The 18571-nt window shown below is 32.4% G+C and overlaps 1 protein-coding gene across 1 annotated transcript in view; it reads right to left on the reverse strand.

The window, feature by feature from the left end:
* Positions 1-17164, reverse strand: part of LOC149186394 (uncharacterized) — a 28850-nt gene extending 11686 nt beyond the window's left edge. Inside the window, exons 1-3 of the mRNA XM_089409328.1 lie at positions 17102-17164; positions 6398-6464; positions 5406-6267 (exon numbers count right to left, since the gene is read on the reverse strand). Of these exons, the coding sequence (XP_089265454.1) occupies positions 5406-6267; positions 6398-6464; positions 17102-17164 (992 nt within the window). The remainder of the gene's footprint in view (positions 1-5405; positions 6268-6397; positions 6465-17101) is intronic.
* Positions 17165-18571: the final 1407 nt, after the last annotated feature.

Genomic DNA, 18571 nt, shown 5'->3' on the forward strand with positions numbered 1-18571 from the left:
TGTAAATATTTCCAACCTTTTCTTCTTTCATAACAACTAGGGCGCCTTTTGAGACTTTTAGCACTCCATTATGGCCTATAAACTTATAACCATCGAAATCCAACACTCCCAAAGAAATCAATTTTTTCTTCAATTCAGGTACATGTCTAACACTAGTTAATGTTCTAACTGTGTTATCATACATTTTAATCTTGATATTTCCCATCCCAACAGTCTGACATGATACATTATTACCCATAAACACAGAACTACCATTTACAGCTTCATATGAAGTAAACCAATTTCTGCGTGGACACATGTGATGAGAAGCACCAGAGTCTAATAGCCAACTTTCAAAATTTTGAAAGACATTACATATAGGTAAAGTTTCATTTATCATACATAACTCTTCAGCAGATAAAACTTAATCTATCATACCTGAATCAACCTGATTTGCTTCCTTCTTTGGGTTATCAAACTCTTTCCGTTTCCAACAGTCTTTCTTGAGGTATCCAATTTTATTGTAGTACCAACATTTCACCTTACACTTCTTTCCCTTTGATTTTGATATGGAAGATCCCCTTGTTTTTTTCTCCTCTTTCCTTTGACCGTCCTTTGGCTATCATGGCTTCTAGTGCAGCTGTTTCAATACTAGATTTGCTTCTTACTTCTTTTGACAAGAGAGGTCCCACAACTGATTCAAATTTCAAAGAATCGACAGTGCTCAAACTGATTGAAGTTACGAAGTGGTCCCACAACTGAGGTAGAGAATACAACAAGGTTATAGCTTTCTCTTCTTCCTAAATTTTAACTTCCATATCTAATAATTGGCATTTAAGTGTATTAAAAACATTTAAATGTTCTGCAATTTTTGTACCCTCCTTCATCCGTAGACTGTACAACTGTCTTTCCAAATAAATTCTATTGGTTAACGATTTTGTCATATATAGTTTTTCCAGTTTTTCGCATAAACCTGCAGCTGTACTTTCTTCAACAGTGTTGAAGAGAACTTCATCCGCCGGGCATAACCTGATGGTATTGAGAGCTCGGGCATCCAAGTCCTCCCAGTCCGTAACTGTCATGCTAGCATGTTTCTTCTTCACCCTGTCTAATGCTTTCTGCAACCCTTGTTGCACTAGCAAATCCATAACTTTCAGTTTCCATAGAGAAAAGTTGTTCTTGCTGGTGAATTTTTCCACCTCGAACTTTGCGTTCGTCATTTTCTCCATTTCTTTCCTACTAACCCTTCCTCCTAGGGTTTTTGTCTTCCACCTCCTAGTGTTTCTATCTTCTACCTAGGGTTTCCTGGTTACTTGAGTTTCCTTTTTTTCTTTTCTTAAAAAAAAAATTGAATAGAAAACCTACTCCAATAAAAATTCTAGAATTTTGTTCCTTTCCCCCCAAAAAAATTGCCCCCTTTTTTTTCAATTTAATGAAAATCTGGGAAATTCTTTTCTTCAATTTAATGAAAAAACCACTACAGTTTTCTAGAAAAAAAATCATTGGTTTTCTTAACTCACAACAAATAATTTCTGAAAAGATTTGCTTTCGAAGAAAAAGGAATAATTTTTCACAAATACTCATATTTTTCAGTGAGTAACGATTTTCCTTCAGAAACCCTCTTCACGCAGCAGTGGCCTCCTCTTCCTTGTTCAACAACTGCTCCTCGATTTGCAAACAAGTTGATCTGCAGCTTGCTTACTTGGCTCTGTCTTTCACAAGATGACTCAATAAAAAAATTCAATTGTTCCACAAACTTGACTGTTCCTCTGCACTGCTCTGCGGCACTGTGTGTTACCAACGATGGACAACGTTCCTCCAACTATGTGGGCATTATGTTTGATGATATTCATGGGTCAAATCTTACGTACAATCAGTTGGGGTAGTAAATGTTAAACTAGCGACAACTAGAAAGCGCCATTTGAATGATCAAGAGGACTTGGAAAAACTGATCTGCGTTGTCTTTCTTTTCAACTTCCGCATATTTCTCAGTTTAAACACTACGTGTGCTTATTTTTCTTGAATAGACATCCCTTACAATCTGCCTCAACTTAAGAGAACTAGATTCGACTCCTTTTCTAGGCCAGATAATCTTAAAACGACAGCAAATATCGCAACATTATTCCACCTTACTGAAAGAAAAAGAACTGCAATGGGCTTTTCATTTCTCGGTGGTTGTGGCAGAGTTCTTTCTTCCTTTTCTAGCAGTCCAACAATTCTTCAACCCGTTCTTTCTAATAAGCAGTTCTCAACCTTGCTCTGATACCATTTGTTGTTCTGAGTAGGTAATTAAACAAGAAAGAAAAAGAAACTAAATAACCGATTTTAGACCAAAATAATGACACAAGTAAACATAGGATTTTATGTGGTAAAACCTTGACAGTGTGTCAAGGAAACATCCACGGGGCAAGGGATTGGATCTTTATTAAATCAACAATGATTCTCCATGATACAATAGTTCAGGAGTTCATCAATTTTATAAGAGCCTCCTCCGTTACATAATCGTTTTTTTGGTATAAAACTAACTTGGCAATAACTAATATAGTTTTACACATATTTACATAATTCGTTGTCAAATTTCAACAAGACAGTCATTCAAATATGAAGGATTTTTTTTTGGTAGGAACACTCTTTATTGCCAAGACCATAACTTCCATATCTCAAAGGCAATGTTATTTTGGCACTAGACAGATTGGTCTGCAAATGCGCTCTTCACTCGTTGCAACAATCTATTAGAAACAACTAAAGTTGTCTAATGAAGCTAAATAGGTGCATACAACCAGAGAAATCATGAATTATATGGCAGTAGATGCTTATCGTATTAGCGAATTTCCTTTTCGGTTTCATCAGACTTGGAAAATAGTACTCCAACTCATATTGGCTTTAAGCATCCTCTTCCATGTAATTGGATGGGCCACACTTTCAGCCTCGACAGTTATCATCATTACCATGCTTTGTAACCCTCCAATGGGAAAGTTACAGCATAAATTTCAAACTGAACTCATGTCAGCCCATGATCAGTGGTTAAGGGCTACTATAGAAGCATTGGTGCATATGAAAGTATTGAAATTGCATGCATGGGAGGAATGCTTCAAAGAAAGTATTGAGAAGCCGCACAAGGTAGAGTTCAAATGGCTATCTGCAATTTAGCTTATTAAAGCCTACAATAAGTTATTGTTTTGGTCATCTCTCGTTTCGATTTCGACTGCAACGTTTGTATCCTGCTATTTTCTTAAAATTCCTCTAACTCCTAGTAACGTCTTCACATTCATAACCACTTTGCACATTTTTCAAGAACCTATTCGACTAATTCCCGATGTAATTGTTATTATCATTCAAGCTAATGCCCCATTAAGTTGTATCATCAACTTTCTTGAGGCTGCTGAATTACAAGATGGGATGGTTGAGCGGGTAATGGTATTTCATCAGAATTCTACCCTCTCTCTTCTTATCAGTTCTGCAACACTATGTTGGGATTCCAGTTCATCAAAGCCCACATTGCAAAACATAAATATGGAGGTTAAGCATGGCCAAAAATTGGTAGTTTGTGGAGAAGTTGGATCTGGAAAATCAATTCTTTTAGCTATAATACTCGAAGAAGTACCAAAGTTGAGGGGCAGTGTGAGTATGGATTATTTACCCCCTTACCTTAACATTGTCAACCATTTAAATTGATGGATTCTTTTTCTTAACGTTTTCAACCCTGCCAGTACAGTTGCAACTCTATGGCACCATCGCATATGTTTCTCAGACTGCATGGATTCAAACTAGAATAGTACGAAACAACATATTATTTGGGCGTTTCATGGATGGGCAGAAATATTAGGAAGTTATCCTCAAGTCTTCACTGGATAAAGACCTCCATAATCTTCCCTTTGGCGATCTAACAGAAATAGGAGAAAGAGGTGTCAATCTCAGTGGTGGCCAAAAACAGTGGATATAGCTTGCCCGTGCCTTACATCAAGATTTTGATATTTATCTTTTGGATGATCCTTGCAGCGTTGTTGATGCTCATACTGCTACTAGCCTATTTAAGGTTAATATGGTGATTTCCTTTTGATATAAGGGTTTTAAAGTTAATATGTAGCTATTACTAATTTGTACGTTGCACCTTTCTACAACAATGATTTTCATTTTCCTTAGCTTCCTCTATTCTTATTAATCACGAATTTTGATGTGTAGGAATACATAATGGGAGCACTTTCAAACAAGACAGTGATCCTTGTAACACACCAAGTTGATTTTCTCCTAGCATTTGATGCTATTATGGTTAGTAAATAGTTGTCCTAGTCATGTGGATGTTGTTTGTTTGCTTGTATACAACTTTTTGACGAAGTTTTCTAACAGATGCCACATAATTATAATTTCTGTAATTTTAACATATCTAATGCTCATAGTTTTGGCAAGTTTTCTTTGAATTTCTACACTAAAGTCTCTCTTTTGCAGTTGATGGTGGATGGAGAGATTCATCAAGTAGGGAAATATCAGGAATTGTTGGTCTCAAGTGAGGCATTTAGGGAGCTTGTGAATGCACACAGGAATAATTTTGGTTCCAATGAATCAACAATGACAATGCCATCCACAAAATATGAACCCATCAATGAAGAGAGAGAAATTCAAAGGAGCATATCACAGAAAGAACGATTGATTTCAAATAGAGCTCCTAAGGGGGATAAAGAGAAGGAAGTTGGGGACACTGGTTTGAAGCCATATATTGACTATTTGAAACAGAATAAAGGTTTCTTATATTGTTCTTGTATTGGTCTTTGTCATCTTATATTTTTTATTAGGCATATTTCAGGAAATATTTGGATGGTTGCAAAGGTGCAAAGTCCTCACGTCAGTGTATTGTGTTTAATAACAGTGTACTCAGCCATTGGGTTCACATCTATATTCTTCTTATTCATTCGGTCTTTGTTTTGTGTTATTTTGGGGCTTGAGGCATCAAAATCCTTCTTTTGTGAGCTTTTAACTTCTTTATTACGAGCACCAATGGCATTCTTTGACACAACTCCATTGGGAAGGGTTCTGAGTAGAGTAAGTATTTTATTTAATCACCATAGGGTTCTCACTTCACAGAGATATCAAAACTACTAATATTCTTTTATGTGAACAAATGGAAGCAAAACTATCATACTTTGGGTTGTCTAGGTTCGGCCCCTCAAGCGAAGCAACCCATGTCACAACAGATGTGAAGGGCACATTCGGCTACCTTGATCCTGAGTATTACACACTTCCCACTCAATTTTTCTCTCTATTGTTTCATTCAATTTGTCTGGAACTAAAAATCAAAAGAGAAAATGGATTCTTCGATAATCATAGGGTCATTTCTTTGAACAGATATGCCACTATGCACAGTTTGACAGAGGAAAGTGATGTATATAGCTTTGGAGTTGTGACTTTTGAGATAATATCTGGGAGAGAACCTGCAGGATGAGTGAAGTAGAGATCCAACCTCTGGAAATGGTGCACTCGTAGGATGAGCGAAGTAGCAATGATCCATTGGTCCTTGAAATTTCGGAAAATTCACCTGAACCGAATTCAGGGTCCCTCGGTTATGCACAAGAAATGCTTGCCTAAGGGGCGTGTAAGCGCCCAAAAGAAAACTAAATTTCATGCTAGTGTCCACCATGGTATGCCCGACACCCATGTTGTCCGGCAAGAAGACAGTTGGCGGGATTGAGAGAAACCGTAGTCCAACCATGATGTCGTAGAGCTTGATAGTGTAGGCCACTCTGTTGAAATAGGGCAGAGGAATGGATTGGGTATACAGGGGTGTGTAATGGAGATATTTGGAAAATGGGGAGTCTTCGAACAGGAGAATGCCTGCAGATTGTGGGTAAAGAACATGGTTTGGAATGCAGTAGGAAATGAATGACAGAGAGCCTTGGCTTAGATCCGGGGTGTCGGGTATCGGTGATGGCATGCACCCAGAGACGAAATTGGGGATTTTCAGAATAGGGGAGACATGGATTGGATTGAGGTTCATAGTATCAGAACTGAGGACCCCATCTGTGAAGGTCCCATCGGCATAAGAGTAGCAATATTGGCAGAGGTGGTTGTTGTTATAGGCTGTGGGAACTAGAAAATTGTTGGTCTCTTTTGTGCAGATGGATGAGCTGCAGGGGATAGGTCGGTAAGAGGTGGAGAGAATGGGGTTAAAAGTGGAACCAGGAGCCAATAAGGGATTGCATTCCAACCATGACAGCTTGCTACCTGTATCGACCACCATTTCTTGTTTCTGAGGTGGGTTTCCCTCGGTAATGCCCGTTGAACATGGAAATAACCCTGCAACTGAACACATGGAAGGACTTAGCAATGAACACAGGGAAGGAATTAGCAATAGAACAACTATGTATATATTCAAAGGTAACCAGAGGACCTTTTGGCGAATCGTAAAGGGTTCAGAACACATTACCTATATCGAAGGATTCAGGTGCCTTCCTCAGTGCTGAAGCCCTTGAATTGCAGAACAACCGGAGGACCTGCAAGCAGGACAAGAAACAAAGAATTAGCCAGATTAAAGAAAACAAAAAAATAATGAACAGGCTTAGGGTTAGATGCACCCAGCTGAGCCACCGAACAGAAATGGGACTATGGTTATAATAGTGCAAATCAAGATTTAGATGACTTGACAGTTAGTAGCATCTAATGGTGGAAAAACATTTAATCGTCTAGCAATGGATCTAAAGATCAAGATTATGACAGAAAGGCAGTTGGGGGAGTTGATCTCAGAAGGGAATGCCTTACGACGTAAATATGATATTCTATAATGTGTTTGGCAATGGATTATATTTAATAAATCTCTCCTTGAGAGAGCTTGGATTCTTTATGGTATTCTTGAGTGTGTTATATTTTAGTATCAAATCTAGTAGATATGGGTGTAACTCTCTTATTGGAGGGCCTAGGAATATGTGAGAGATGTGAGATTAGCTTAGTGTAGATTACATAAGCTTAGGAAAATAGAGGTTTTTTTGTTTTTTTTTTGTTGTTTTTGTTATTTTGTGTTTATGTGGTGGGTTTGTTGAAGTATCCATAATCAATGAGCTATTACACGTGAATCTTTGTATGGATAAATAATTGAGTGGAATTTATGCCATACAACATGGAGTTATTACAATTCAATGATGATGATAAGAACAATGCAAGACTTGGTGACATCAATATTTCAATGGTGGTCAAGGAATATTGTTGTTGTTGTCGCTAGTGTAAGAAAGACATTTGGTATGTAATTGTCTATCATTTAGTAAAAATAGATGCCATAGTGATATTAGTAGTTGTCTTCATGAGCATGTGGGCTTATTTTATATTAAAACATTTTTTTTATTAAATGGAATAAATAAATGATGATGAATATAGGTGAAGATCATATTGTAAGATTGACTCTTGGTACATACTGTATCTAAACTATTTTCTTAAATAATTGTAAAGTGCAAATGTGGTCCACGTATCTCAGTGGATAGAAGTACATCAACAGAAGGGCTAGCAGTGTAGTCTCAAAAAACACGAAATTGATTTAGTAGTATGAAGCAATTATATCTTCAAGGGATCAAGTGGAAGTATAATTAAGTATGGATGGTTGTGATGGAGCTCAAGCTATGAGATTTTAAAAGTGGATAAGAATGGTGATGAAGACCTTACTAGTTAGAGATGAGAGATCAAGACAAGTACTCATTAAGGGAGGGTGGTGGAGATGTTAACTCTTACTTGCCTTTTTTTTATTGTATGATATTTATCATCATATAATGATTGTTAATCAGTTCTAATTTACCTCATAATTTTAGGTGTGGTCTAAGTTAGTCAATCTATCTTAAGCCTAATTTCACGTAGAAATATATTGAATTCTTCTATATTATTTAAGTTCTAATGCATTCTTCTAGACAATGTTTTTTTCCAATAAAATGTGAATTGTAACCATGCATGAGCCATTATCATTCTAGTTATAATTGATCATTATAATTATAAACTATACCTATCCCATTACTATAAATATGAGATTCTATTATGTGTTTGGCAATGGATCATCTGATAAATCTCTTTGAAAGAGTTTTCTTTCTTTATGGTATTCTTGAGTGTCTTTTAATTTCGTCTACATTGAAAGATGAAATTTCATATATTAACTACCTTGCATCTCTAAATCTATGTTTAGATTTTCACATTTACTTTTTATAATTATAAAATTTCACTACAAACTATCAAATAACAAATAAAAATATTCAAAATTAACAATAGTCATTACTATCATTAATTTTAAAAAGTGAAAAATAATGTAAATGAATGTATATGAAAAATAATAAATCAAATGATACTGTAAGATACCTCCCCTCAACTTTGATCCATTATACTCCCTTTGAACATTATATCCTCTTCGTTTCCAACCCGTTGAATCTTTTCCATACGAAAACACCACTAACGTCTTGTGACATTTCCAACCATGAGCAAAAGAGTAGCAATTTCAAGTATGTCGTACAAAATTGGGTGTTTAATTCCTTTTGTATAATGCAATTACAAAGTATTCTCTCTTTTCTCTAGGAAAACCAATTTCTATATATCAATTTCATATTTGCCAAAACATGACTAGCATATGGTTATATATCTAACTATTAGCTAAAAAAAAATAATCATGTTTTTTTCCTGTATGAAAAAAAAAAAATAATAAAAAAAAATAATAATAATAGTCAAAAATAGCAATTTCAAGTATGTTATGTAAAATTGGGTATTTAATTCTTTTATTTGATGTAATTTCAAATATTCTTGTTGTATGATGTAATTTTTTATTTTTTATTTTAATGGTAAAAATCAATTTATAGATAATGGGTATTTTCTGATGATGGATTGACATGGATACAACGATTTTATAAATGAATATAACAACCAAATTATAGCATGTCTCCAAAAAAATTAAAGTCATACACTTTAACAACAAATGGTTCAGCAAACCAATAAAACTAAATTCTTGACCTATATTTACTCTTTTAATTTCTTAATCTCTTATGTTTTTCATTTTTACAAAATATATTATTATCTTATAATTTTAATTTTACTATATTATTAATATATAATTCTTCAAAATTATTATTTATTTTATTAAATATTTTTATATTATTTTAAATTACCTTTTTATTTTATTAAAAAAAATCCATTTGTATAGATTTTATTTTACATAAATTCCTTGTCCTATATTCTAGGAGTAATCATTAATAAATTCATTCTCTTTTTTAACAGATATTTATGTCTTCACCAAAGTATATCGAATTGGAGTTGTCTATAATGCGACTTTTTGGAGATTCTGGTGACGGAATCCGACGGAAGAAATTGAGGTTAAATCTTGATTTGTTGCAGTTAAAATGGTTTTTTAACTACATATTTGGATTCAACACCCTCGAAAACCCCTGACACTTTCATTGTGCAGAAACTAGCTATCAAACTTGCGATTCCAATAAATTCCTGCCGGATTTCGACCGGAAAAACCCGCCAGAAAAGCTTTCAAAAAGTCGCGTTATAGACAACTGATTCCAATAAATTCCTGCCGGATTTCGATCGGAAAAACCCGCCGGAAAAGCTTTCAAAAAGTCGCGTTATAGACAACTGCTTCGATGAGGGTACACTCTTTTTAAAACTGACTCCATGCACTCTTCTTAACATTTTTCTAAAACTTCTTGCTTCCTTAACCATGGGTAGAATGTATGTTAAAGAAAAGCTAATAATTGTATCCTCTTACCATTATTTTTTTATTAAAAATACTATCAATAATTACTATTCTAGTTTTATTTTAATTCTAGCTATACTAAATTATTTGTAAAATAATTTTTATAATTAATATAAATTATAATATATTAATAATAATTTGGGTTGAAAATTTTGAAAAAAAATATTTATTTATTATTTATTTAAATTATTAATTGTTGAAATTTAAACTTGTTAATTAATAAAAATGATTTATTATCTTAATTTTAATTTGGTGTAGTGTAATTATTAGAAGAAGTTTTTTTCACTGGAATGATAATATAATTTCTAGCAAAGTTTTGATTTTTTGTTGTTTAAAATATATTTTTGAATGCATAAATGGATTATGCACCCTAACAAATTTTTGAGGCACTTGATTTATTTATAGATAATTTTTTAATTTTAGTTATAAATGGACATTTTCATATAACTATTTACTACAATTATTGTTAATGTGTTTAATGGGTCTTTCATCTACAAATATTTGCAATTATTAAATCATTAATATATATAGATATATTTTATATTAACTATTTTAATAGACCACACATAATTTGTATAATAAATTTATTACTATGTTAGATTTTGATGCTCAAATTCAACTACCCTACATTATTATTAGTTATTTTTTATTAATTATAATTGATTCTTAAAATATTATTAAATTATGATTTCTATTAAACTAAATATTATATATCAATATCACTTGAGTCTATAACTTACTAAACCATTCACTCTTAGTGGATGGATTTGATTATGTACTTTATATTTTGATTGTGTACTTTATATTCATTTAATATATTATTTTTGTGCATAGTTTTGTTAGAGTCTATGGCTTTGTCATTTATATTAATCCATTTAATTAATTTTTGTTTGCTAAATATTCTTTTTATAAATTAAGATGATTGAGATAAATCATTCTCATTTGAAATTATTGATTTTTATTTACATTTTACATATTATATTTATATATGTTTTAATTTGACTATTGATTAAAACATACGAATCCTATATTTTTATTCTATAATTTTCCCCCGGTATTTAAAAATGTTGACAAACTTTTTTACATTACATCTACGAATCCTATATTTTTATTCTATAATTTTCCCCCGGTATTTAAAAATGTTGACAAACTTTTTTACATTACATCTACATATCTCACTGATACTATGTTGTAAAACACCTCTCTGCATAATGAAAACATATATTTTATTTATTAAAAAAGTTTAATATAATAGATCAAGGAAAAAATCATATATATAATTAAAATCATACATATAAACTATATTTATTATCAATTTTTTTTTAGTAATATATATATATATATATATATATATATATATATATATATATATATATATATATATATATATATATAGTAAAACACAACACATTATATAAAAACCCTATAGGTTTTCAGAGTGTTGAATTTATATAGAGAGTCAAAAAAACGAATTTAAATAACACAAATCAAGATTTCACCTCAAATGATATATATATATATATATATATATATATATATATATATATATATATCACAATAAATCACAACAAATTATATAAAAACCCTACACAAGTTTTCAGAGTGCTGAATCCATATATATAGTAAAAAAACCAATTTAAATAACGCAAATCAAGATTTCACCTCAAATTTTTTTGGCGAGTACCTGAAAGTCCAAAAAATCTCACTAAAAACAACTCCAAAAATTTTCACTTCACTCAATACTAAAATAAATAAAAGTAAACATCACCACCATATATCATATGTGTAACATTTGACTATCTAATTTAACTAATTAATACAATTATATGCAACAAAAAATATGGGATTTAACCATTAATTTTATACATATCATATTTTTTTTTATATTTTAACATGTTTCAAAATAATTAATTATATAAATAAATAGAGATAAATACATTTAATTTTTTTTAAATATTGCATAACAATATATTTCCTATATACTAAGTTGTAATTGTAAAGTACATTGTTATTCTCAATGCAATAAGAACTTATTCCTACTTATTCCTTTACTCTTTATGAAATCTAGCCGATGATGAAATTAGGGATCACATCCCTTTCACCCTAGTGTCAACTCCATTATCCATTTTCCACTATGTCCTCCTTTCAAACTACCTTATGAGTCTACAAATTTTTGAATCTACCTTTCACCACCAAATCAAATGTGTGCTTCCATCCCATTTTGTTCATTCTTTGGAAAACAATCTAGCCCTCTTCATATTATCAAATATTTAGAACTAATGATTCGACATGAATAATTTTTTAATTCAATTATTTGTCTTTATTTATACTTAAATTTTCTTTGGGTTGTTCCAATAAAACTGAAGTGCCCCTATTTGATCAATAATAAATTTATAGGATTTTCTATCAATGCAATCACATGGATTGAAAGGCATTTCTCGTGGACTATGACAAATAATATCTCTTAATAGAGGTAAAAAATGCATCTTATCACCATTCTTGTAGTACAATATTTCAATATGGGGACATATTATTAATATTGAATTGAAGAGGTAGCTTTAATAAATTTTTAATATTGAGTAGATCAAAAAAGGTTTATGAGAAGGCAGGTGTAGTTTTAGTGACTTCTCTTTTTCCATGTTCAAAGTGGCCATAAACCTTTTAGTCAACCTATTAAGTCTATTTTTCCATACAATTTAAATCTGTGATAAGTCATGTTTCCCACTTTCATATTTAGTACAGAGTTATTCATTAATCTTGGGTAAAGCAGTTTGTATTGAGATATTTTTATTGATTACCTTATTTAAGAAAGAAAAGTGGAAGACTTGATATACACAAGAAAATGGAAGAAACTAGAAATTTGTAATCTATACTTCCAATCATCTACAATATCTTATAGGGGCCATAATATCTCGATGCTAACTTATTGTTCTTCATTTATTACTTAAGGTACATAATTTATATGGTTCTATCCTCACAAATATTCATTTCCTCACTTCAAATCCCCTTTCACTATGATGTTCATTTGCTTGTTGTTAAATCCTATTTTGTGCTATCACCAAATTGTTCTTCAATGGTTTGATTACTACTTATTGGTTCTGGATGTTCTCTCTACTGCTTGAGCCTTTACATCCTCTTTCAAGGGTAATGTCATAGGAAAAATATGGTATCCATAAAGTGCCATAAATGGTTTTATTTATTATGAAGTTTAGAAAGATGTGTTTTACCATCATTTTGCCAGGAGAAACCACTTGGCCCATTATGTTTGTTTATTAGATGCAAATAAACATAGATATCATTTTAAACATTTTTTCATAATCATAGCATTCTCATCATACTAAGGATGGTAAGATGAGTTGTGTAACAATTGATTACCCAAACAAGAAAATAATTTGGTCCAAAATTTTTCAACAAAAAATGGATCTCTATCACTTGCAATAATCATTGGTATTCCATGTAGCTTTTGGACCCTTATGAATTGTGTTTCATTGTACTTGCTTTAAAATGATGGGAAAGGGAAAAAATGGGTGTACTTTGTGATTTTACTTACCACTACCATAATGAAGATCATTCCTTTATATTCGGATAAACCTATAATAAACCCCATTTAGACTTCTTCCCAATGTTGTCATCCTATGTATAATAGTTGTATGAGCCATAGGGCCTTGATTATTTCTCCCTTAATTTGTTGGAATATCACACATTCACCCATAAAATTTTGCACATATTCTTTAAGAACCTCCCAAAAAAAATTCTTCCTTGATCTTATGGTATGTTTTAAAGAACTCTAAATGTCCTCCTACACAGTAAGTGTGTATTTCCAAAAGGGCCTTCTGTTTGAGTCGAGAATTCTTGCATAAGCATAAGAAATCTTTGTATCACAACAAATCATTCTTCCACATAAGTTTTGATATATTATTTAGTATTTAAAATGTAAGTAAATAAGTGATTTTTGTTGTTTTCTTCTCTTATATTTAATTTAACAAAAAAAAAAAAAAAATGTCTAAATATGGAAATAATAAAGAATTTTTCTTTTTCTCAAAGTAGTTGGATACAATGGTGGAGAGAAATAAAATTTTCACCATTGGGTAAGGTTAAATTCACATGAGGGCTTAACCTAGAGTCCTTGGGGCACCTTGAGGTAGTGGTCGAACCTATGCTTCCACCTAGAGAGATTATATTGCATGATCTCGTGACCAATGCACACATAAGTGGATCAAATCCCATGCCCATGTACTATTTAAATTTTTTTCTCATGAGGCTTTGAAGACAAAAATATAATTCTTTTCTTTCTACATGGAGAAACAATTATTTTTTGTTATTTTCTTCTCTTTTATAAGTGATTTGTTTAGATATAGAAATAATGGTGGCTATAAAGTCAAGAATATAATTGGAAAACAGCTTTATTTTTGAAAATCAATAATATAATCTAAACATTGCTTTATACAACAAGTATGTGGAAATATTCTAATTACACACATGATGTAATAAGGGGAAATTTTAAGGATGGAAATTTAACTTAACATTTAGAAACCCTGACGAATATCACTAGTTCATGATATGCCATCTATAAAATGTTTGTTGGTGTTTCTGTAAAAATATTCAAATTTTTAATAATTTTATATAATCTCTATATAAATTATAGCGATTTTTAAGGTAAATTAATTTTATACTATAATGTTTGGGCGAAACATTTTTAGAAAAAATGGAAATTAACGAATCAATTTTTTGGAAAAAGAACGGAAAATTAGCCCACTTGCGAATATTAGCCCCTAAAATTTTCCGTGGATGTAATTAGAAATATCCTAATAATTTCTCTCCTGGACTTGGTAAGTGACAATGCCAATTATTGAATAACCACCTTTCCTCCATCCATTTAGTTAGGTAAATCATCTCCTACATTTAAGTAAGTCCTAACTCAAGTATAATTATTTCATTGTCTCCAATGCCTCTCTTATGTAGTAGATATTGATAATGACATACACTTTGTGGCTAAAACTTGGGATATTTGTCCACTCATTGTCACAAAAACTAGGCATGGGCCCATACCTATGCCAAGTACAATATCTATGTGTAATTTCTACCACCAAACTTATTTTTGAATCATCCCATGCTAAATTGTACTTTACTTAAGTACTTGAATAAGAAATGGCATGTTTCCTCTTTCCCCTCCAACTTGTAGCTCCTTTAAACAACATAAATATAGGAACTTTAGTAGACTTTGCACTGTCCATGTTACTTGTCTAATGAGCATTAACAAGCCCACTATGCAAGACGCCACTTGACATCCATCACATGGGTCTTAACTTAGTCAACCTCTGTTATAGTGTCTGCATTCATAGGATGTTAAAGAATACTCCTAATTTGACTAGATATTGATAAACCTCCTAAAATCCTTTTGTTAAACCCCCTCTCAAAAAAAATTAATATGTACCCTTAAAATATTCTCTATTTTTACAGTGTATTTGTTTTCATATTGTCAATACGTGTAATTAGCTACCACCCCTCAATACCTACAATATATTGACTCTATTTTTCACATTTGAAAACCACATTTATGAATGAAAGTGGTAATATATTGATAACAAGGTAAAGATATATAGTACATCCATCCTACAAGACAATACATCGTTTCCCCTCGTAACCTATATACTAGTATAAGTCATCCTAATTGTATCATGGCTCATTATGAGCCTTTGACCAAAGATACCAAACCATATGGATTCTTATGCAACTTGACAAGTACATCTTTGTGTCCTTATAATATCTCCTTTCTACCAAATTAACATGACATTGCTCCATAAAACCATTTGTCTCATACTTCTCCCTAAACCAGCGTTTATACTCAACCCACCTTCTTTTCTTCAAGCAACTTCTACAAACACCAAAGCTTGGTTTTGTTTGAAAACCTTCTATTCATACCCAATGTTTTACTTTGGATTATCACTATGAATAATCTCTTTCACATTTTATGGGAGGTTCATTTCCTATAAAAAAAATAAAGAAAAAAAAATAAAGTTAGTTCACTCATAAGCATATTTTTAATTTCTCTTCTATTTACCAAGGCTTCTATACTTAATCTTTAATATTTTTATTTTTCTTCTATTTACTAAGGCTTTTCTAATTAATCTCTTTATTATACTTGGAATTCACATTTTCATTTGAACTTAATTTCATATCTTCTTCTAATTATTTTCACCTCTTTCTTCTAATTTTTTTGCATCCAACGTTTTTGATAATTATTAAAGTTGATCTCCAACACTAAGTAAAATGTGAAATTTCTACATGCTGCATCTTTTCTACCATTACAAATTCTTCAAACTGATTTCAAAATATTTGTGCTACTTGAATTTCACATTCATAATATGCTCAATGTGAAATTTCTACATGGTGCATATTTTCTACCATTACAAATTCTTCAAACTGATTTCAAAAGATTTGTGCTACTTGAATTTCACATTCATAATATGTTCACACATAATCCATAACTTATAGAATGTGGAATGAAAATGCACTTCACTGTTTTGCTATTAATATTTTTCATTAGTTTGTTATTAATATTTTTCACGTTCGGTTTAAGCACATATATATCTGCCTCATACTAGAATTCCTTAGATATGGAATAAAATCAATTTCTTCACTCCAAGTTTATTATGGTGTCAACTAGATAGTCAATAATAATAATAATAATAATAATTCCTTAGATATGAAATAAAATAAATTTCTTCACTCCAAGTTTATTATGGTGTCAACTAGATAGTCAATAATAATAATAGTGAGGTTCAGTTCACCTCACGACAAAATACCATTTTGAGTATGTTGAGTGAAACTGTGTGGCAGTAGAATAATACTTAACACCATTATACTTCACTTTCATTCAAGTTTTCCTTTCAACAAAGATTTTTAAAAATTAAATGATGTGAAAACTTCTTCCTTGTGATGTAAATCCCTGGTTTTCTTGAGAAGTCACCAACAAGAGTTATAAAACAGTGAAATTGTCAGACAGTGCACATCCCTAACTTCATAAATATCAAAACACTAATCCAAACACTGCTATGTTCAGAAAAAACACAAAACCTTATTTTGCTGTCCAAACGCACATAAGAAACTCAAAAAATTTCAAATAATCGAATTTCAAATACAATCATTTTAATTAACATCAAATTCTAAATATAATCATCCCAATGCAATCGTTTTAGTGCATATTAATTCTAAATACAATAATTTTAATGCAGAGAGCGAGAACTTGGTCTATTTTCATCGCGACATAAGTGATTCCACAACATCATACATGATGTCTTCAATGCTCTCGATCATTGGATAGTTTTTGTTGATGCTGCATTGTCACTATCTATATTTATAACTTGACATATCACATTCAACTTGTACAAACACAAACAGTCACCAATGTACAACTTTCATCAGAAAAATTGATAAACCAGATAGTGCGATCCCATCTACGATCTCATCTGCCATCAAGACAGTTGGTTCCTGTACAGCTTAGTAGCACTCATTTGATTTCTCAGAACAGACAAGAGGTCAGCTTTCCACTGGATGAGCACCAGAGGGACGAAGAAGAATGGTTTAGAAGCCCGGGATCAAGTTTGGCTGTACGACCAGGAACCGTTGGAACTGGCATGCCATTTAGGGTTGCTTCAACAAATACTTTGTACAATCTTAGAGGTTGGTCTCACCTAGCGCAATGGTTGAACATGCATACAGCACCTACTGTGATTACGCGTCCTTATGGGTTGGGTTCACCTGTCTCTTTAGCACCTCCTGTAAGAGTTCGTTCTGCAGTTGCTGTCAATTCGGCACCACCGCGTGCATCTAGACATGAGGAACATCGAAATGAGTCGGCTGACGAACAGGCTGGACCACACCAAGTTTTAAATGAGATGAGCTCTTTGAAATTGGAGTAGTACTCACAATTGTCGATTTGACTATCCAGCTTTTTTGATTGTGCTGTGGGAGTTGATTGGCGTGGATCGATCAACGCCGTGGTGTGTTGCTTGGCAACGGGTGAACTGGAGGCCGATTTATTGGGTTGGAGGCCGAATTAGCCGTGGCGGTGACCGCATGTGATTAGACAAGCACAGGAAGCTAAGGGGGACGCCGAGCTGTGTCTTCACTGCGTGGACGGAACTGGGATCACGCTGGTGGAGACAACCGAGAGCATCGGTGTGATATTCGACTGTGGTGCTTTGGTGTGGCTGCTAGAGCAGACTGAAATACGCAGCGGTGAGAATGGTGTATCGATTTCCACATCCGGAATTGATAGGGGACAAAATGAGTTTTCAAAGTAAAGTGAAAGAGTTTCATAGAAAACTAAGGAGAAAGCATCAAAGGAGAAATGCAAAATATTGTTTTGCTAAATTTAGTGATGTGTTTCAGTTTGATGCTAATGGACCAGTAGCTGAGCGAGATGCAAATCTGGAATTTGGTGAGATTATTAAGTGGTTAATGCTTTACGTCTTTTTCAGGTATGAATTATGAAATATGGGCAAATAAAATGGAAACAATTTTATGGAACGTAAATTTAGTGGATTATGTTGAAGATGTTATTAATGATAGTGGAGATGCATCAACATTAAGTCTTATAACATTTGCATTAGATGATAACATCACATTCAACCTAATATATGAATATAGAGAGATTTTTAGTGTAAAATTCTTATGGGATGTTTTAGAAATGAAACACTATTTGAATGAGGGCAATTACGTTGAAGATATTGCTCTTGAAAATGATCCCATATTTGATTGTGAAATTGAAGATGCAATGATGGGTGATGAATGTGTGTCTGTAACTGAAACTTGTGATGATGAAAACACATCCATTATTGTAGAACCTTTTTCCAGATGTAGAAGTCAAGTTTGATGAGA

This window comes from Pinus tabuliformis, chromosome 3_1, assembly GCF_031772625.1.
Source record: "Pinus tabuliformis cultivar Carrire ecotype Pingquan chromosome 3_1, CPIR1, whole genome shotgun sequence".
NCBI classification, from domain to species: Eukaryota; Viridiplantae; Streptophyta; class Pinopsida; order Pinales; family Pinaceae; genus Pinus; species Pinus tabuliformis.